This window comes from Strix aluco, chromosome 11, assembly GCF_031877795.1.
Source record: "Strix aluco isolate bStrAlu1 chromosome 11, bStrAlu1.hap1, whole genome shotgun sequence".
Classification (NCBI taxonomy): Eukaryota; Metazoa; Chordata; class Aves; order Strigiformes; family Strigidae; genus Strix; species Strix aluco.
Genome location: NC_133941.1, coordinates 20,208,217 through 20,230,329, shown reverse-complemented (window position 1 = coordinate 20,230,329; position 22,113 = coordinate 20,208,217). Strand labels below are relative to the sequence as shown.

Genomic DNA, 22,113 nt, shown 5'->3' with positions numbered 1-22,113 from the left:
AATATTAGATAATTTTCTTTCAACTGGACTTCTTCTACAAGAACAAAATTTATTGTTACCAACCGTTGTTTGAAATGTTTCTGCAATACCAGCCATTTAAATTCAAATTAAAAAATGCCTGGGGGTTGCATTGAAAGTGAGTGAACTACACTGGCAGCTAGTATTACTATTACTTCTTTGTATTGTAGCAGTACCTAGCAATAAAACAAATATTTATGCACACACATCATGGTACATTCTTGGTGACTGCAACTTTGGCATTTAAAAACCAAATAAGGTGGAGCATAAGAATATGTTTTTGCCTGGCAACTGCATGTGATTTCTCCTAGTGGATACACTAAAGAATTCTCAGCACTGCCCTAAATTCTTTTCTACTTGGCAGTATACAAATATTTGATTCAAAATCATCCTTGTTCTGAGAGACTTAGTCTAAAGCATACCACAAAGTTGCAGAGTGAATAGTGTTACAGTTTTTCTGTGTAATGATAGTTTCTTATTTTTTCTTGTTTTGTTCTTAGGGTTTTTGCTGCTTCCTTGTCGAAGTAATTTAGTAGATCAAAGTTTGATAGCTGACCATTTTTATGAGACCATTATTTATCAGTGAATTGACAACTTTACACCCTTACACATACAATAATTATGAATTGTTACATGCTTTTGTGTACTATAAATCTCTTCTTATAGATGCTTGGGTCTTCTCAATAATATTTCCTGTCTCACTCTTGTTTGTACTAAGAATGTGTTTGATAAACGGAAATGTCATGCTTTTGACAACCAGATCTGAAGAACTGTATTTGTGTATTATGTGAAAGGAATTCAGTGGATTTAAAGCTTTCAGGGTCTTTTCAACTGCACTGGCTTCTTCTCTTGTTGATAACAATGGGCATGTTAGCATTTCATGTTAATATTTATTTTCACATAAGCACAATATTTGAGGCAACTGGTAAATGTTGATAACGAGACAAATGAAAGCTACTAGGTGGCAAATTTCTGTTGAGACCGTCCTAAATGTAATGCTTTGTAGAACCATTGAAAGAGGATGTTCTGTGGCAAAGATTTTAATGTATCTACAGCACATGTTTTTATAGAAAGCTTTGCTTTTCACCTAATACAGTTGTTAAACCTTTTTCTGATGCTGAGAAATAATAATGTAACACAATGCTATTTGAAAATAAGCACTGATTTATACAAGAATGCATTTTACATACATAGTGGCATATGTTTAAGGAAAAATCTGGTCCTTATGGTATCTAGATAAATGAATATCGTTGTACTACATGCAGTAGGAAATTACGCTGTGGACATTGTCGTTCATCCACTGATATCAAATCTGGGTGGACCTAGAAAGGGAGCATATCTTTATTCTTGACTGCAAGTCACACAAGAAGTTCTCTGGTTTTTTTTGTGCAAACACAGGTTGAACCTTTGTCGCTGGTGTCCAATAAAGATTACAGTATAGCTACTAATTTCTTAAGATATCAAGGTGATAGTACAAGCAGATTTGACAGCTACTAATTAACCCAAACCCTCTCTGGTGTTGGCCAGTTTGCTTTAAGTGACAAGAGATTGACGTCTTAAACAGTTTATATCTCTTGGTGAGAAATGAAAACTGATATTTTAGATGTTGAGGTGGGTCTATGGACCTACGTGTCCTTAACGGGTAGGATAAATATTTGCCCACTTAGAAGCGAATAACTCTTCAGACTCTTTCAGAAAGGCAGTTCTCTAAGCCTTATTTGAACAAGAGTCCAAGTACCTTTCCTATACTTGGTCTATTAATTGGCAGTCAGTGTTAATAAGCAAGTAATAATAGCTGAAGTTTATTAGACTATTTTATTCTGTCCTCTACTGGGTGCCATCCTTCTTGCTTTGAGTTTCTCTCTGCAGAGTTTATAGTACAAAAAAACTTGGGGGAGGGATTAAAATGTTGATGCCAAACAACAATTGGTTATATATATTTTGAGTATATTGGGTTTATGGTAATTATTGGCTTGTCACATGAACTGACTCGCTGACTAATGAAGTCAAGGGAAAAATTCTCTCATCTGAGGCAGATAATGATCTTTATAGGGATAACATATCTCAAAGAACTCCAGTTACTGCACCAATGGACAGCTGTTCTTTTAATTGTAGAAATTAATGAAGTTTTATTGATTAACAGTAGCTGTTGGACTCTTGTCCTTAACTGTGCTCTTTTTGTATTCTACTTGATCAAGATGAAATAACAACAGTAACAGAAGAAACAACTACATCAGCAAATGATCAACATAAGCTGAATACCTTGTGTGAAAACTTTTTAAAGTCATGCTTTTAAAAACTTAAATGCCTAACATTGAGCTTATTTAGATGAACTAGATGTTCTTTGTTGTGTTCTATGATTTATTTTTTTTTTTAAATGAATCAGGGTACTTGGAAAAAGACTAACACAGCTTCAGAGCCAAATCATTAACTAAATTCAGATGCTTTTGTTTATATTATGTTTAAAATCTGCTGTCTTGACAAGCTTGATAATGTAAACCGTATAAAAGCAAGTTGGGTCACACTTGATAATCAACTTTTCTGTGGTATTCCAAATCCAAGTTGCTTTATGCAATCCTGGACACTCTACTAAGCCATCAAAAAGGCTTAGAGATAAATTTGTAGCATCTTCTATGCAGAAAAATATTTAAAGATCTATAAAGTAACTTGCTTCTGTTGTAATGGAAGAAAACACAAACTTAGTTTAATTTCTCTCCTAAAAGTGCCTTTCCTTCCTTCCTTCCTTCACATTATTGAAAAATCAGCTCATGATTATTTCTTCCCAAGTTGTTGATTCTTCATGGTATTCTGTAATATGGCATCTTTTTTCCTTTCATTTTTGTTTGTCTCTACTGTCCTTGACTGCTTAGTATCTCTTTTGTTAAATTAGACATATCTGCTGATTTCTACACAGTGTCTTATATTAAATTTATCATCAAGTGTTTCATTATACTTAACTGTAGAGGTAGGGTAGGGGTTTCAAAATACAATGTAATGAAAATTACTATCTCAGTAAATTTGTAGAGGAAACAGAACTACTGAGCTCTACTGGTTTACTGTGAGTTTCCACCAAAAGAAATGTCTAGGTGCAGTGTTAATGCTCTCCCAGAAAAAAATAAATCAATTAGTAAGTCCTGGACGCAGAACGGTGCAGATAACTATGCAGAGGATGTCTCTACAGCCATCTTAGTATTAAGACAGTGTATTTTAAAAGTTAAACAAAATAAAAAGCCCTAAAGTTTTAATCTAGAAAAATGGGATTATTTAAACCTAAAAAGGCAAAGAAAAAGCCAGCACTAATTCAGAGGATATGATTCTTCAGTTTACGTGGATAGTCAATAATATCTGATACAGGAGCAAACAACGGGAAGTGTGCTGTCCCTGAGTAGCAGATGGCAAGCTTGTTCTGTGTCTGTTCTTACAGTGAGCAGTAAGTCTGTGGTAGACTTGTTTCCAGAAGGAGGACAGGCTTTTGTGAGCCATGCAACATCCAGGCCGTCAGTTCCAGTTGCTGCATCTGCCGGGATTGTGCTGAGGCTGATCTGGTAGCAGCAGCAGCACTCTTGGTTTCTGGACTCCTTTCTAGCCTCTTATCCACGGCCTGCTGTGGTCTTCAGGCTTGCCAGTGTCTGTGTCCCAGAGAGCAGCATTAATAGGTGAAGATCATTTTGGAACCTAGGGGTAGTCCAGGGCGTCCAGTGGGGAAATGCGAGGTCTCTGAAGGCAGGGCGAGCGAGCCTGCAAGTCTTTTCAGCTGTTCTGCAGAAGCGTATTCTCATTTCCAATATGCCTGTTTACTGTAGAAACAAACACAGAATAAAGTACCTTGGTGCTGTTGCTTTTAGAAACATTAGTTTGTAAACGTGCACACATTATTGGTCAGGAGTATAATTTTTCGTAAAGTCTTTTGGCTCGACAACTTTAAAGAGAAATAATGGAGAGAAGACTTGGCTCTTCCCAGCAAGAAAAAACATAACAAAAAAACATCTGCAACTTCTGTGTTCGCTATGTGTTTATTATGTACCCCTTCCTGTTCTTCCTGAGGTTTCATTTTCATTTAATTCTATTTTTCTTCATATTTTAAAAATAAACCTCTAGTATGTATTTAATTTATTCCCAGTCTGCTGTAATTAAGTTGCAGATAAACATATGGTCACCATATGACAAAGTGATATTGAGAGGAAATACTTTATAAGAGACACAGTAATATGTGTACTCGGGCCTGTTGACATACTGGTTTAGCTCTTCTGTAGACATACAGCCTCAATCCAATTATGAAAATACAAATAATATGGTAAATTAGTAGTCACATAGCGAATCATGTACTGTAGAATCATGGTTTAATCAAACATGCAAAATGATGTTATGGAAATGTGAAAGAATGAAAATAAATGGCAATGGAAATAGAGTAGGGGCCAAAAAAAGAGCAGCTGGGATCAACTCAAGGTAAAAAGAAAAAAAACACAAAGCAAAGAAACTTCATTGGCAATTTGCTAATGCTACACAGGCTTTGGGCTGGTGATGAGAAAGGCTCCCTCCCAGCTGGTTTCGGGTACTGGTGTAGAGCGTTGACTTAACCTTAAGGGATATTTGTGAGACGGAATCTTAACCAAGTGATCTGTAACTCAAGAGTTACAGGTCTGCTACTGGTCTGCTAAAAAACACAGGTGTGAAAGGAGGTGGATGCAGAGCAATTTTCATTCAAGTAACGAGCTGTACTTGTACTACTGGAGAAAACCAGGTGTATCCTGGGCTTGTAAGGAAATTTTGGTAAACATTTACTGCACAGATTTCCCTTGTCCAGGTTGGCATTCATACTGTTACTCCTCAAGTCTGCCCCCAAAATTCTCCCTTCCTCTACTAAAAAGGAAACAGGCGTGTTGGGAGTATTGCTCGTGCTTTTAGTTTTAAAAGGGAACTGAGCAGTGTGTGAGATACACTATGGCTGCCACGGGGACAGAACTACATTTCATTATGCGCTTCTCTTTGTAAACATGTTCTTTGGTTCTAATCACACTTGTAGTTTTGTGTAATTTGCATAACACAGATGACCAGCAGGACTGTTTTACTTGAGTAAAATGTTTACTTAGATGGGAAGATGGAAAATGTGTTTATTCTGAGACATAATTACGAGTGGTGAGGTTTCATAAATCTATTTTGCAAATACAGTGCTTTTATACTGTGTAATTTACTTGAAGGGGAAAAGTGCATTATCTTTTCTTGGTTTCAGTTCCTTTAATTGCACAAAATGAGAAACTTCATGGTGACTTTTGAGATCCTTTATGTTTTAAACTTTCAATGTGCTATTCTTCAAGTACTTTAAGGCATAATTCTAGCCCTTGCAAACCATTTTAGGCAATTTTCAGTGTAGACATTAAAAAAAATAGAGCCTGCAAGAACACACTTATAAAATGTTTCTCTTTTATAATTATATATATATATTCTATTTGTATTTTATTGTTTAAAAGCAGGTTTAGTCAAAGTTTTTCTCCCGAGTAGTAGATACAACAGCTTATTTTCGTAGCTGGAATTCATTACATATCCCAGTTGCTTCAAACAGGTATTTATGCTTATCCAAATATAAAAGCATGCTGCCATCTTCCTAAGCATATGATGATGATCTGATGAAAGTTGACCACTGATGTGCTAATAATTTTTGTAGCTTTATGCTTTAACTGAGATTTAGTTTCCCGAGAAAATTGCCATATTTTGCTCTAATTTAAATCACTGACCTTAGGTTATCTTTCGGGCACAGACCAAACTGTCTTTGTCTTCTGCATCACCACTTCACATGGCTTTGTGAAGCTCATAGTACACCCCACTTGTGCATCTTGTCATCAGGACATGTTGGTTTGGATGCAGAACTTTGGTGCTGAGGCTTCAGCAATACCTGTTTCCTAGCATGGATAGTTGGGTTTAATCCTGAAAAAAAGATACATCTGGTCAAGTAGGGCTGTGTTGATGTAGGTTTCTTCATGTTTCTACGTCTCTTGTTCGTCTGAATCTCATTATCACCAAATGGCCAATAGGAAAATATTATTTAAGTACAGCCCTCCCCAAAACATCAGTGTTGTTAATCCAACAGATATGGGACTCAGCCATACTTTTTCTTTAAAGCAAGTATAAAAGCGAATAGAATTTATACAGCATTATTAGTTTTTAAAACATCTTTAACATTTTAAGTATGAATAGATCTCTGCATGAGAAGATGCAATAAATGGAGATTTGCATCTTATTGAGATAACTGTAAAATTGTATTAGAGTGCAGAAGGTGGAGCTGATCGAGTGGGTTTTGTGCAGTGCTAGCTACCATTTGAGAAATACTGAAGTATTTCTTGTTACAATAAGTGTTTCTAATGTTCCATATGTTTTAGTATAAGAGGGAAGTTAGAATGACAGATTTTTTTTCTTGGAACCTAGGTATTAAAATTATTTGTAGAATGCTACTTCAGTAATTATATATTGTATTTCTCACTCTAATTGCACAATTTTGTGGTGCTTAGGGACATGGTTTAGTGGTGGACTTGGCAGCATTAGGTTTATGGTTGGACTCGATGATCTTAAGGGTCTTTTCCTTCTATAATTCTGTGAGCATCTATCACAAATTCATAAGATGGACAGAGACAGATCAAGCAAGGAGTTGGACACTGATTCCCAAAGTATGCTATTATGAGATACTACCGTAACTGGGATGCTGATAAACTTCCTTGCTCTAGAAACTAAAATCAAATGTTGATTTTTAGCGAGGTCCCAGTTCTGCATTGCTCTGAGTTAGGGAGTAGCCACAAGTGTTGCTCCAAATATCAGTAGACAATAATGGTGTAACGCTGGATGAATCACTTTCTAAATGTTCCTCTATTGCTTGTAGTGGAATTCATTTAAAAAAACAAACAAACAAAAAAAAACCACTTACAAAAATAGTTTAAAACTGTGAATCGTACATGAACATACATACAGTAAATGGCTGTACGAGGGAAAACCAGTGGCTTGAAGATTCACTGCATCTTCTAATTCTTGTCCCATTGGGTCATTACATTTTAAAGCAAAAAGTCCATGTGTAAATATTGAGTGTAATGTAATCAATACTCAACACACCAAATACAAATTTTAGATAGTACAGAATTTGTTTCCACAGAAATACACTAAAGAGAATATGAAATGGCATATGAAGAATACTTTCTTTTTCAACCAAAAAATATGTGGCATGGGTAAAGTGTTTTTTCCTTCAAAATGTAAATGTTTAAGCCTTACAAATACCCAATAGCTCCAAAAGACCTTTGTTTCCAACATTAAGCTGCTGAAACAAAGATTTAAACATGTCAGCTTGTAAGAGGAACATAGTTAGATTCTGCGGTGTATCACATGAAAGTAAATTCTAAGTAGTTCTTTCAAAGTAAGTTATATAGTGTTCTATATTCATTTTTTTTTATATATTTTACAAGTCTGTGTTTTACCTGTGCAACTGATACTTCTGCAAAATAAGAGGAAATTCAGTCATTTTACATTTGCCTCAGTTCTACATATACAAGAACAAATCTTGGCAGACAAAGCTAGTTAGTTTAACAATAATTTCATAATTTATAATAATTCTGACATGTAGCACACTAAAACCAAAAAGTCTTTTGGTAGGAGTTTTCCCTTTGTACACCATCTGACTTTCTGACTCAGTAATTCCAGTTCATCAGACTGAAAGTCTTTCACTGAATGTGGGGATATGGCACTTTCCACAGTCAAATTTTGGACCTTTCAGGCTTTGAGCACAATATTTAATGACACTGGTAGTGTTTACAGTATTCAATTAAAAATACACAAATACTGCCATTGTACAGCAAAATCTTCCATCTAAAGAATGTCAACTTAAGCATGTGACGAACTTGTAGCATCTACAGGCAATGGGTTCCTCTTCTCCTTGCGTATTCTAAAGGATCCAGAGTTTTCTGTTGATTTTCAATTCAAAAGAAGTCTCCAAAAGATGCAACTTTGAGACAAAAACCTTCTCTAAACCATGGCTATCTTATACATCTCCATCTGCTTACATTACAGGTTTTTCTTTCATCCTTCTATTCAGATTTTGAGTATACATCTATTTATACAGTGCTGCTATTGCCCAGTCAAGCAGTGGAGAGGAAGGAAAAACCAAAAAATAGGATGTATTTCTTCCTACGTAGAGTATTACTCATTTCTTGATTACATTCTATTGGCAGACTGTTTTGTCTTATCTGTTGAGGTGTGTGTTGGTACCAGAAAAGTTAAATTTCTTGGAGAAATTTTTCACTGGCTTAAGGCTCGCCACTGTGCTTTAAAAATCCAGGAAAGTATAAATCCTTGTTATATATTCCTGTTGGTGACAGCTGTCTTACAGGATAAAGTATTTAATTAAAAACATTAACAAATATATTGTACAGTATCTAAAAATGAAACTCATCAAAGCAACTTAAATTACATTTCTAGAAAGATAATTGATTGAAAATGTATATGTGACTTTCCGTTTATGACAGATTAACATGGTTTGTGTCTTGAAGATAAGAGTTCTTGGTGAAGTTGGCGCTGAATATTTTAGCAGTGTGCATAAGGACAGATAAACTGTAAGACCAGATCTCGTAAATGGAACTGTGGTTATCTGGGCCAGCAGAAGGCTTAGTAAAAGTAGAAATATGAACTAATTTCCAAAAATGTAATTGCTGCACTTAATTTCATTTTGTAGCCTGATGATTGCTGGTTTTAAGTATCTGTAGGACTTGATCATGGTGGTAGTAAAATTATTCCTCTTGTTGTTATCTGAGTTAGACTACTGTAATTTAAAAATCAGGCTGCTGCTAAAACCAGAGGATGAGGCTGTTGGAGAACACAGCTGCTCTGAATTCAGGCGACCTCACCCTCATGGGGGGATGGCTTCCCCCTTGATGGCTACTTAAGGGATTGACCTCAATTGCTGCATTTGGTAGCAGACTGGTAGCAGTGGGCTTGATTGTTTAATGCTTCTGGAATTTAATCGTGTCATTATTGATATTCTACAGTATGTAGAATTTTCATCAATTTTGCAAATAACTTGTATTTGAGTTCTTGAAGTTACGTTGATGTTGTTATTTAAGGCCTTGATGCTACCACCATGTATGACTTCAGTGGATGACACTGTGGCCTTAGCTGGGCAAAACATACATATAAATCACCCCAAATCAGAGCCTAAATGTAGTGTCTTTGGTAAATTTAGAAGTCGCTTACACCTGTGGGGGGACTCGTAGCAGTGTGACTTGCTTAGTGCTCTGTATATACAGTCCTTCTTACAGAATGCCAAGTTCAAAATTAGTAGTAAGTGTGAACTGCTGTTGCATCTAAGAGCACGGTAGCATATTTTCTTGGTAAGTGGGTTAGAAGCAAATTTGTCTGCTTTTAGTACAGCTTCTGTCTTGCCAGTTTTGCTTTGCATTCTTAGTCATGGCCCTTAAGCTGAATAACTTATAACATTTTTCTTAGAAGAGTTTTAGTATGCAGAAAATTGCAGTACAATTTTAAACAGCTGTAGAATAATATATTTTGTTTAAAAATAGATACTCCAAGTGTATTTACTCGGATGGCTCTGTGCATGTGTGTATGTGCAAAATCTGTCATGGAAGAAAGGGAAGACTGTGTATTCCATCCTGATGGTCGTCCCTTTGTGATTTGAGACTATTTCTGGTTTAGACAAAAGCTCCCATAAGATTCCCTGCTTGGACTCCTGAAGGAGCTGGAAAAACTATTTCCGTCCAGAAGTAATAATAGCATGGGCTTTTGGTTTTGATCATAAACTGACATTTAAAAGTCATCTGAGAGATTTCTTGATTAAAGTCAGGTTTTGCTTAATGAAGTTGTAGCTGATTTTTCCCATCTGGTATCGCGCTACTTGATGCGATTTCTTTGTTGCCCAGTGTCCACTTTACAGGATCCCATAGGAGTTGCTGACTTTCCCAAGAAACCTTTCAGTGGATCGGGTCATTCTGTTACCCTGGTTATTGCTCAGCTTTTCTTTTCCCTGGGGAAACTTTAAAAAGTTGCACAGCAGAGAATATGAGGTGATAATCCGGTACCCACAAAGTGGTTTTGGAATTGTAGTTCCATCAGGCCTGTTGCAGCTCGTGTGTACTGTGTGCCTGGTTCTTCATTTATGTGCCAGATCCCCACGTTTCACCTGTGGGATACGGACATTCCATTTTATATGTGGAATATGAAAGGTAGATCGTGTGACTGCATTTCCTGGGTTTTATTCCCTAAATCGTCAGTGATGAACATTGCTTGCTCCATCCTGGGTGTGGTAGTTTTGTTTCCTGCTTCTGCCGCATGATTGCTCTAAGGAGTCACCCTTAGGTGGGATGGACAGACACCCCCTTCCGTGGGTCTGGGCGAGGTACTGCCTCAGGTGGCTGTTACGTCTTCAGTTTTAGCATGTAATAATACACCTGAAGAGAGATGTAGGTACTTCTGGTTTGGCTTTTTGTGTGTTCAGTGGATTGCTAAGAAGCTGAACTCAGCAACACACTCTCTCCCAGGTACAAGGAAGCTTTTAGACAACAGAAAATCATACACTTTGAGATGTCCTTGAGATACCTCTGGTTTGTATATGACATAACATACCACCCACTAGCTGGGGGTAAATTAATCAATTACGGCAGCTGCTGAGGAACTCCCAAACAAGTCATGGATGTGTTTTGCAGTGGTTTGAAATTTGGAACTCTTACCTAGTTCCTCTGATCTCTTTTCTCTTGTGATTCCAAAGGTATGGGCAGACGAAGATAAAACATGACTGGGTGTTTAGCTACAGTAAACTTGGGATCTCTTGTGAATGAGGATCACCCCGATACAAGCTAATCCTAAATTTCTAGGATTTGCAACCTGGAGCTAAAGAGATCACTCGATTCTCTGAGCCCTGTGATAGCAGACAAATGAAGGCATGTAATGAATATCAAAGACATGGGTTCTTGAGAAGGAAAGCCTGGAAAACTTGTTTTATTTTGTCCTATCACTGCTCTGCTAGGCGAGTGACCTTAGATGAGCTGTGTTTTCATGCTGTAACTACTGTGCACTTTGTTGCCCCTTACGTGTCTTTGTTCCCAGGGTAGATCGTGGCCTTTATCCCCCATGGTACATACAGTACTAGATACTTTGTAGAAATTAAAACTGGCAAATTCCATGTGTTTTATGTCATTTGGCATTCTGCACAACCCCCCTTCAGTTTGTCATAAATTCCTAAACCAGAGCAAGGTCACATCTGGTAGCAATTTCAGTCTGCCAGATGAGGTGTAATCCTGTAAAACCGAACTCATTTTCTCCAGTGCTTTGTAAAGACAAGCTCTCCTGCTCCTTTTCTGTAAGATGCACCACTTGTCCTGCGAGCGCTGTAGAATGATTTAGGCTGACGGATTTTTCACACTTTATAAACTACAGTTTTTGGAACACAGTTTTGTATCCAGTACATAAGACAGTACAAGCAAGTACCAGTGTCGAAGTCTTCACAGTAACAGGCTGTGTCTAGATTCTGTTTTCTTTTGCCATGGCACGTCCCTGCAGGATGCATTCATTGTGTTCTTTCTCCTATTTTGATGTATCGGCATCTCCTTATACTCTGAGTAACCTGCGCCTTACATACTGCATAACTTCTGAAGAATCTATACAAAGCTACTGTTCAGTTTTCTTTTACATATTTTTAAAATAGTTATAGCAAAAGCTGAGTCTTATGTAATGCAAGATGTACACGTTGAAAACTGTACAATTCTAGACATGCTAACAAAGTAATGGAACAATGATCAATCTTTGCACATTGCAGGAATTGAAAATAGCTCTAATTCCCAGGAACATGGAAGTTTAATAGCAGTCAGTAGTTTTATATGTTTGATCATGTTTCCATTGCCCTGTTATATTTTGATAGTAGTGGTTATTTTGGCACCTCATTGCCTTTATTACTTTATGCCTTCAAAGCACTGTATGGAGCTTGGTGATGCAGTTTCTCAAAAAGAGGAGCAAGACTGTTCTAATAAGGGTTTGGGGTTTTTTTGTGAAACTGATGTGTCATTAAATCAAACTAACAGAACTTAGTTACAAATATTCTTTCAAGGTTTCCTACATCTTGCATAAGGACTTCTAACGCCTGTTTGTACAGGAGCACAACACTGTTTTTTTTTCTCTGAGGTGACCAAATTTAAGTATCTCTTCGTATCACATGAATGATACTAGAAAAACCAAACCAAAACTTAAAAAACACGTCAGAATTTGAAACAATTAATATTGTTACTCTTAACAATTAAAAACGCAAGCTGAAGGTGGCAGCCCATTAAAACCCACTGCAACTGGAAAGCACTAGCTAGAAACCACCTTGTCTACTCTGATTTTTCTGACCTGATTTATACCCTTTTGAACCTGTTTATTCCCAGGCCAAATACCCTGACGTTGTGACCCTTCCGGAAGGACTGCTGGGAGATTATATAATTCTAAGGAACTCCACACATTCTGGGTAAGTCAATAAATACATTTCTTGATTTATGCAGATAAAGGATTGTGAAACGCACATTGTCAATCTATACATAATCGGTCTGTTTGAAAATTAAATCACTCTTTGCTTTATACCTTTAAAGGCAGAGATTAGATGATGGGTGTTACATTTTAGGGCTACAACCACACATTAGAAACACCGGGAGAAAAAACAAAAAGCCCTGAAAATGTATGTGTATGTGGCCTTGTTAGATAAGTCAATTAATTGTATTGCTACTGTGTGCACTCACTCTTAGAAATCTAGGTGGAAAAAAAAAAGCTACGTGGGTCTTGGGTTTGGAAGCTCATGAAGAGTCTAAATTGGAAGTTTAGGAATGTGGGATACATCCTCCCTTTCCTGCATCAGCAAACATGTCAAGTTCACCTGGATTTGTTCCATCTGGGTTTTCTTTCTGCATTGTGTGACCGGAGGAAGGGACAGACCAGGCGCTGAGGCCAGTGTCCCTCTTGCCGTGCCAGGGTGGCCCTCTCTGAGATAAGGCGGCGTCTTCCACCCCGGGGCCTGATCGAAGGAGCTTCTCCCCTCTTGCAGGCCAAGGCGGGTGGAGCAGCCTGTCACTTCCAGCTCATGGCACCTCCTGCGGTCGGAGGTGCGATGCTCACGAAGCACTGCGGCAAAGCACAGCTCTTGGGCCGTCTTGCCATTAAAGAATGGAAAGAAAACTGCAGTTACCATGTTACTGAAGAAACTGTAGCTTTATTTTTCCATCGTTTCAGAGGGAAATCAGTTAGATGGAGGGGATCATTTCGCTGCTATTTATTACTATTATTCTACCACACATGCTGGGTTTGTTTGGGCTCCCTGCTAGACATGTTCTGGCAGGTTTGGGTTTTTGAACTGAGTAAAAAAATTCTTGGAAATTTCATGTAAGACAATACAATTATCACCGTCAGGAATTCCTTAAGGGCCAAGAAAAGTAACTATTTTGTGAAGGCATCAGACCTTTCCCTTCTCCTAGTATGTCTTCACTCTAACATGCATTAATTTATATGGAAACAACTAGTAATAAAGCGTAGCTGCCTCCCTCATATTTGCCTGTGGAACTAGCAAATAAACCCGAATAGTTGGTGCTGTCTTGGCACTGTAGTGCCAGATCTGCCATTTAAAGCTGAATGTTTTAACTCGGGGTTGCTGAAATGAATTCTTGTTAGACCATCACAGTTAGAAAATAAGCTGCTTTATTTTACAGTTCCTCTTCACGTTGGCAGGTGCCACGTTCCCTCTCACCCACAATCATGAAATACTTTAAAAATCATTTCAGTGGGTTGGTAGAAGATACACTTGCATATTCATGTTTGCAGAGTCCCAGAACAAGCTGTGCACAAATCCTCAAAGGTTTTTTAACGAAGTAGCAAAAGGCTGACAAATCAGATCTGAAGGAAACTTTTACATTATGATTGATCAAACACTGAGAAAGGGAACATCCTCCTGGCAGTGAGTTGTTATTGTGCAGGTTGGCTTTGGATTAGGAAAGCCTTCCTTTCCGTACGGAGTCCTCCTAAAAGCAGGGAGTGGAGGGGAATACAAAATGCAGTGAAGCAGATGGGCTGTTATAAAGCAGCAAATCTGCTATGAATGTTGTTCTAGAGTAATCCCCGTGTGCTTAACTACACCAACTCTTCCCCATGCCAAAGCCAACTGCCTAATTGTTCACTTAGGCTGTAGTCATCTTGTCCCACTGCCAAAGCTGGAAATAACAGTTAGCCTTGCAAACACACTCTTGAAGGAGTAATGATGGTTCAGATTATTTTTCTTTTAAAATTAAAAGCAAACAAATGCAGGAATCCAGGCCTTGGATATACTAGTCCCTGTGCATTATACTGCAAAGGCCATGAACATTGTTGGGGTGGACCTTATTCCAAACCCAGACCATCATGACTTTAACACTTCTGAGATGATTCTCCTCTGTTTCCATCCTGTATGTAGCAGAGTGCCTGACCCCAGGGCCCAGGTATTGTGTGTAAGGGCTGGGAGATGCTATTGTTTTCTTTCCTTACTTTTTACCACTGCGTTATGGAAACTCACCATTTGTAAGAGACAAAGGCAAGAACCAGGGGGAGAAATCCTTGAGGTTGAAAATTTGAACATACCTGGAACCCTTCCTTGTCAACAGATCACTGGTTCTCCTTGGTTCAAACAGAATTATTTCTGGTTCCCAAATACAGAGATGGGTGTTGTATTACTTGAGGTGAATTTTGTGTAAGAGGGTAATGAGTGTGAACATCCCCAATACTTTAGTGCCTGCTTTGAGGAAACCTCAAAACCAGTCTCCTAGTTAACACTTAAACTCTTCTGTGCATGTGACACAGGTTTGAATTAATGGTGGTTTGGAAGATACATATAGATGAAGAAGGGAGAACTACGCCTCTTCTGGACCTTCTGACTAAAGTACCAGAGCAAGGTAACGTTATTCACTCCAGAGACTGTTGCTGAGTTTTCAGGTGGAGCACCTGTCCCCTTTTTTTAGCCAACATCTCTTTAGATAAAATAGAAATACATCTTGCAGCACCCAACCAGGCAAAGAAATCCCAATTTAGCAAGCAGCTAAGCTTCACCTCCCCTGTAATTTAAAAGGGTTTACAAAAGAATTACGCCTTCCTCTCCTAGACAGCAGGTAACCTGTCTGATCCAAAAATGCACTGCTGACTGCTACTTCCAGTAATTGTGCAACTGTTTGGAAATAATGCTCTCTGTTACCTTTTTCTTGCAGTCTTGGAGTGGAAGATGGCAACTATAGAAAATGCACCCACTGGCTTCCGGAGCATGCTGCTGCTGTTTGGGATTGAGGCAGCTATCGAGAATCTGATCAAAGTGGTTAGCTTGGAAAAATGAATAGCAGTCTGACTTACAACAGGTAGCAATTTCAAAAGTAGTTTTAATTAAGATATTGTGTTACACAGTCTATAATTTTATTGAATATAAACATTAAGTTATTTTCCATTTAGAAACCATACTCATAAAACATGCTATCTGTACAATTATGGCACGTTATATATAAATTGTCATGACATGAAAATAAATACAGCCATTTAAATACAAAAATGCCAAATAAAATAGTTACATGTACAGAGTGATTTCATTATAAATTTATCTTTCTGAATCATTAATGTACCAGAGTGGTTTATCTTCTTAACATTTTCTAGATACCTGGAAAGTGTTAAAAGATCATGCACTGTCAAAATCAAGTCCATAAAAATCCATTTCATTTCACAGCTCTGTAAAAGTACAGTGATCTTAAAATGACGAGAGAACAGTAAGAGACTCCTAGAACAAAGAGTTAAATAGCTTTCTCATTAAATTAGGGTGGAAGTAGACAATTTGAAGATTTCAAAGACATACTGTGCTAAAGAAAAAAGTAACTGTATGAAGTAACTTTTTTCCATGATGTAAGTGTTGAGTAGAGACAGCATTAAACTAAAGAAAGGACCATTACACTTCTGTAAAGAGAGATGGACGAGTTAACTACTGCCCACAGCAGCACTTCCTTTTGATTTCCTACTTCTAGGGGAGATTCTAGTAGGTAACACATTACGAAAGCATCACATTCCATACATTCATCCCTGAAGAAACAAAACAAGATTAGACAGATGTCTTGTACTCTTCCCTCACATGTACCATCAGCTCATTTGGGAACTCTGCATTTTTCAGGAGAGTCCCTGCTCTGCACTAGCTCTCACAACGGAAGCACCTTATCCCAGCTCGAGGACTGTAAGTCACATCCTTCACAGGGAGGGAGCGACGGTGGTTGTTCCTGGAATCAAGGGGCCAAAGACACCCACTGTGGGCTCTAGGGTAACATGAAGAGCCTTCCTTTTCAAGTCCACAGCTGCTTTAACCATGCAAGCTGTACAACTGCCTGCTCTGTTTGTCAGTTATGGCAAAATACTTTATAGAAATGGTGAAATAGGTGGAGAAATCAAGAACTAAAATAAACATACTGTTGCAATACCAGAATTTTAATAATCCACTATTTGACCACTGAAATAGTCTCCTACTGTTCTGGCAGGTCAGGAAAAACTGACAGATGAGATTGGCTTCTGTCAGAATCTACAGCTGAGCAATGCCAGAGATTCAGTTTTGATGAACAGCAACTCTCTAATAAAATATCTTATTAGATACAACTAATTTCAAGTTTGGAATCCAGTAGACAGGCAAAATTCATTGCTACTTTATCCACTGACATGTTACTGGTTTAGCCAGTTTTGTGTAACGTTTATTTCCTCTTCAGCACCTCCTTGCATGAAAATGAAACTGGCTGATCAGCACATACACTTCCACTTGCATATGAAATGTCTGTAAAGTTACAGTATAAAAACCTGAAAACTTCCCAGCTGTGGACAGTCCTTCCTTCCTCCCCTTGCCTAACAGCTGGAGGATTTCCAGATGTAAAGGCAGTGTGCTCTGCCCCAGGCTCTCTTTGGGAAGAGGGGTTGTTAAGACTGGCGCAGTGTCCCATCGCAGCGAGAGCAGCCCCACACCCTGGCTGCCCCCGTGGGTCACTGCCCCCGCAGCGCCGCGGCTGGGTGGGGCCTTACTTTCTACTTCATGTTTCTTCCTTGAGTTGTGCCAAGATACAGCGTTTTCTGGTTTTGCTTATTGAACTTCAGGTAAAATGGAACAATTCAAACATTACGCTGAGATCCCAACATAAATATATTTTTTAAATGTTAACCTATGCTATTTTGAAAACCATTACCAGTGAGCACACGCGGTATCCAGGTAACAGCAGTTCCCTGCAGCTTGAAGAGCGGCTCTGCACATTTCAGGGTGTGTCATCCCCAAGCGTACAGGACAAGTGTCTGTCCATTTTATCATACTACCCCCGGTCTCCAAGTGGGGGTGTTCCTGGAGGGTGGCTTTTACTGCACCGTCTCACAAGACTTCAGCTGCACACACCAATGTTTACAAAGGGACACCATCATTAAATTGCTGAAGTAGTGACACAAGCTCAGCTCCAGCACTCCTCATGAGAGAGGGACCCCCTGCAGCCTCAGAAAAGCAGATACTGTCACCTTTTTTCTGTGTCACTAAAAAAACAATGAGCCTGAAAGCAGCTGCTCATGCTACGCAGTATGTGGGCTATCAGTGAAATAATGCCAATGCTTGACACCATCTGAAAGACCTGAAATAATCTGTAAAACTCAGAATATATTATTCCTATAGCTCAATTTAAATTAGGTAAGAGCAAGCTGTGGTTTCACCTTCAATAGCAGCATATAATGTATAAGAAAATAAAAGTCCAGTATGTCAGACGAGTCAGCTATCACATAAATCTCAAAGATGCTTACCTTTAACCCTTTTCACTTCATTTCAGAAGCTTTAGGTAGAGACCAGGTGATCGCAAAAACTTCTGGAGGCAGCCTGGTGTTCTTAACCTCATGCATTCGTACTTAAGTGTTCTGCAGCAAGACGGCAGTTCCACAGATCAGTAACACTTGAGTAGCCACTTCACCTTTACTGTCAGTGGACTTAATGCTAAAGTTTTCTATTAGGTTTTGTCAGAGCATTCCCTCTTCCTAGTAGGTATGAGTGAGACTCAAAGCACAAGCTCCAAGGAAATTCTCTTGTTAGTAATTAGGCTTTCTATGTTAGTGCAATACTTCAGGAAACCTTTAATTCTGTGCTCTTTCAACTCTAAAGAAGTAGACTTTTAGTATTAATTGGATCTGTCCTCTAGTTCCAAGATATGGCACATTATCTGTTCTGTCATATTAAATACATTCATTAAGGTTATATAGCAAATGCATGTTTTAGTGCTATTCCATGTCTCTGAAAAGGCATATACCAATTAGAAATAATTTCTTAAAGCAAAAACATTCACAGCTGAAAAATGCACTGAACACAATAGGAAAAAAAAATCACCATAATTGTATTCCATTAATCTTTCACTTTCTAATGTGTTTGAATAAAAATAACCTTAAGGACATGGTTACACTTTATGGAGAACTAATGTGCAGTCTTCATTCTCCTTGAAGAGATTGGACATAACTGGGTCATCTTTGGCCTGTACATTCTTCAAATAATAGTTTACTATCTTGCCGTCGAGTTTGTACTGATGCGGAATGCTTTCATAGGGTTTTAGATCAAGGTCCAGGACAGAAACAGAAAAGGTGAATCTTGATTTGGATGTTAGTACCACAGGTCTTTGCTCAGAGCTGGAAAACAAAAACCATATCGCACAGCTGAGGCCCTGCAGCAACATTTTTCATTTGTGTATCCCCAGTCCCCTTGCAAAAGTGACTCCAATGTTTATCTTAGGCTCCCATGGAAGTTCTAAGAAAATAAACTTCAGCTAATGTAGCATTTAGGAAAGCATGGCTCCAGCTTAACCAGTCTTAAAAGTGAACTTGCTGGCGCCTCTTCCAGTCGTTTTCCTTTCAGCTTCCACACAGCTTAAGTCAAGACATTTCTCTCAACTCCTGTGTCTCTGTATTTGGTCAGTCTCACCTGTCCCGAGGTGCTATGCATGCAAACCAGCAGAGGCAGAAAGAATCCCTGCAACTCCTAGACTTAGGTTCAAGGTAATACAAATTTAGTATCAGAACTAGTGTCCAAGCATACTAAAGGATCAAGGACTTAATAATTAATTCAAGTCAGCCATTGCACAAGTCATCTCTATCGTGAACATTTTGTTCAAGAACTGCAGGGCAAATGCAGAAAACAATACTCTCTAAAAATAACAAGGCTTTAGTAAAGCAGACTCCCCTACATAAGAGCAGACTGTTCTTGCTGCCACAAGTCAAAATGGATAATATTGTGGCAAAGCCTCCCACCTTGCAGTGAAAGATAAAGATGTCACCTCTTCATTACTGCCTTGGTTTTATTCTAATTAGGCAGTTAAAGGCAACTCATCTTGAAAAATCTCTCATGTGAGGACGCCAAGGCAGAAAAATTGTACCTAGTTAAAACCAGGTACGTCTACTACGAACAGTCAATTCAAATTTCAAGAAGGGAGTAAATGTAAAACCTTAACCCTTTTTATCAACTTAAACCTCTTCAGAAACAAGACATTTCTCCTACATGTCTCAGATCAGAACTCTACCTTACTAATATGCTTGCAGCCAAGTATCTGGGGACACTCCACCCCACCCCCAAAAACCCCACTTTTTAGAAGCTACTTGAATTGCCTGAACTGTGCAAAAAGCATCTTCATTTTCTAAGTGAGTAGGAGTTGTGCAGAAGCAGGTGTCTCTTACCATTCATCTTGTAGACAGGGTGAAAGGGCAATCATGATGGAGCAGTCTTTAGCAGTCATCGCTATTCTATACTGCTGCACCTACACAACATAAAAATAACAAATTTTCTCTCATATTTGTATTGGCCTTTAATAAAGCCGATTGTTCTTTACAAAAGGCATTAGTATACTCAGAGTATTAGTATGTTGGTACTTTAAGAGCTGGAGATGCTCCCTCTAACAAATGGTTAGCAGGAGCAAGGGGTTTTATAGCATCCTGTGTAAGAATCATGTTTTTTTCCCGAAGGCCAGAACAGCACCAGTTCACACAAATGCTTCCTCAGTCTAGAAAGGAAATAACCAGCTTTATTCTTCTCTCAAGAACTGGTGCTAAACTTGCTTAGTTTTAACTGCTTCTGCTAGAAAGATACACCCTGGTACAATGAAGAACTTGAACCGTGCAGACCTCTGACAAGCCCACGGTGGTGCCAACACACCAACCAGCCCTTTCCGCGAGACGGGTGTTTATGAAAAGCGACAGACTAAATACACTTCAACAACGGGCCCGGGGAAGTACCTTTGTTAGCGCAAATGCTACTGTCCCATCGTCTTCAGTTGAAAGATCTAGCAGCTTCTCGTAGAATGCTTCATTGTAAGGTCCATCTATCTGTAATGTACTTCTAAATAAATTTTAAAAGAAGATTTACAGACAGGCAAGATGATTTAGTGGTTTTCAGTGAGATCTTTCTTCAGCAGCCCGGATACTCGGATTAGAACAAACCAACAATAACATTGATAAACATGGCAACAGGTTAATAGTCAGAGATCCAACACTGGGACCAGTCCCTGTTATTATATCACTCAAGATTTGCTGCTGCTTAGGATTTGGGTTGGGTTTTTTAAAAAGATGAATCATTCTTAATCTACTGCCCCCTGTGTATCACTACAGGAACAGTATTTTTTGCAAAAATGGGTAAGTTTCAAAATTTGTTGCAGGAGCTCCCAGAAGCCCTGCTGAAAACGTTGGGGGTATACACTGATCTGACAAGGCCCCGCTCTGCCCCCAGCTGCATAACGTGTGTGAACACGGGGATGGTTTATTCGGCCTCCTTCCTTCCCACGTTAAACACCTGAACTCCTGCTGGAAAGCTGAGCCCCTAAAAGCAGGGTTTGCAGCACACAGACACCCCACAGATGAAAATACATTTTCAAATTACGTGTTTAATAATGTATCACTATACAAGTAAGCAAGTGGTTTAGGCAGAACTTCAAGCCAAGCCGTTGCCCAGCTGACGTCCCTCTGGGACATCTGACCCTTGGCGTCGGAGCTGCCGGAGCGGGAGCAGGGATGCCTTGCCAGTGAAGCCAGAGTGCCCTCGTGTGAGCAACGGCACAACTACCGCAACTTACAGCCCGGGAATGCAAGAAGCATCCAAGTCAAGGCCTTTTACAGCAATTCCTACTAATAAGTTTGAGAACAAATGTAGCAGCTCTCCACACCCAGTATTTATTCACCAGGCAAGTAATGCCGTAAGATAACGATTCTTGTGGCTCACATATGATTTGATCCCTTGTGCGGTGGGTTAGAGTCTGGTGTCTGGAGCTGTTCTCATCACGCAAGGACAGGCTGGACAACAGCAGATCCGGGGCCCCCATCCCCTCCCACCTCCCGTAAGCTCTCGCAGGCACAGGCTGGATTGCTGCTGATTATCCCAGTCGGGGTTTTAAAGGGCAGGCTGGAGGCAGGCCAACAGGGGCTTGAGAATGACTCTAAGAACATCATAACTACCACAGACACAGTCCTAGCTCTGCAGGTACTGAAGGCGGGAGAAACCAACCATCCAGGTTACTGCGTCTCTCCTCAAATATACAACCTTAAATATACAGGGAACAGGGCATTTTTCTCTCTTACCCTGTCGTGAACGTCCCATAATCATTACTTAAAAATTCAGACCCAAGTGACTGATACCAAAACTTTTAACAATAACACTCATCTTTTATATTATCTGGCATTTCAAGTTAGAAATTCAGAATACACTATACCATGAAGGAAGGTGGTACACAATGTAACAAGAGGGAGTGTCTGCATAGAGCCAGTCCTGTCTGCGTACCCACTTAATCAGAACTGAAAAGAAAAATCATCAGGTCTTACCTCTCTTCGGGAAATTCCTCTAAGTACTGTTCAACTCTACTGTACAAAGGATAGAGTCCTTCAATATCCAGCATGTCAAGCATCTGAGCCTGAAGGGTTTTATAAAGGAGACAATCCCTCGGTAAGCCAGAGCTTTCCAATTTATGTTTACCTAGAAGAAAATGCATTTTCAAAGAAGGCAGGCACGAGTGTCGTCTTTGCTTCATTTTGCCATTACCTGTGCTTGTTCACAAAGCAAACCCAAATACT

General features: G+C 39.0%; 2 protein-coding genes across 8 annotated transcripts in view; one reads left to right on the top strand and one right to left on the bottom strand.

The window, feature by feature from the left end:
- Positions 1-15,604, top strand: part of CENPP (centromere protein P) — a 148,030-nt gene extending 132,426 nt beyond the window's left edge. For all 3 annotated transcript variants that reach the window (XM_074836590.1, XM_074836591.1, XM_074836593.1), the window contains 3 exons: positions 12,420-12,499; positions 14,848-14,939; positions 15,249-15,604. In XM_074836590.1, the coding sequence (XP_074692691.1) occupies positions 12,420-12,499; positions 14,848-14,939; positions 15,249-15,370 (294 nt within the window). In that variant the 3' untranslated portion in view covers positions 15,371-15,604. The remainder of the gene's footprint in view (positions 1-12,419; positions 12,500-14,847; positions 14,940-15,248) is intronic.
- IPPK (inositol-pentakisphosphate 2-kinase) overlaps positions 15,396-22,113 on the bottom strand; it is a 49,784-nt gene continuing 43,066 nt past the window's right edge. For all 5 annotated transcript variants that reach the window (XM_074836583.1, XM_074836582.1, XM_074836581.1 and 2 more), the window contains 4 exons: positions 21,865-22,015; positions 20,290-20,392; positions 19,735-19,814; positions 15,396-18,693 (listed from right to left, as the gene is read on the bottom strand). In XM_074836583.1, the coding sequence (XP_074692684.1) occupies positions 18,468-18,693; positions 19,735-19,814; positions 20,290-20,392; positions 21,865-22,015 (560 nt within the window). In that variant the 3' untranslated portion in view covers positions 15,396-18,467. The remainder of the gene's footprint in view (positions 18,694-19,734; positions 19,815-20,289; positions 20,393-21,864; positions 22,016-22,113) is intronic.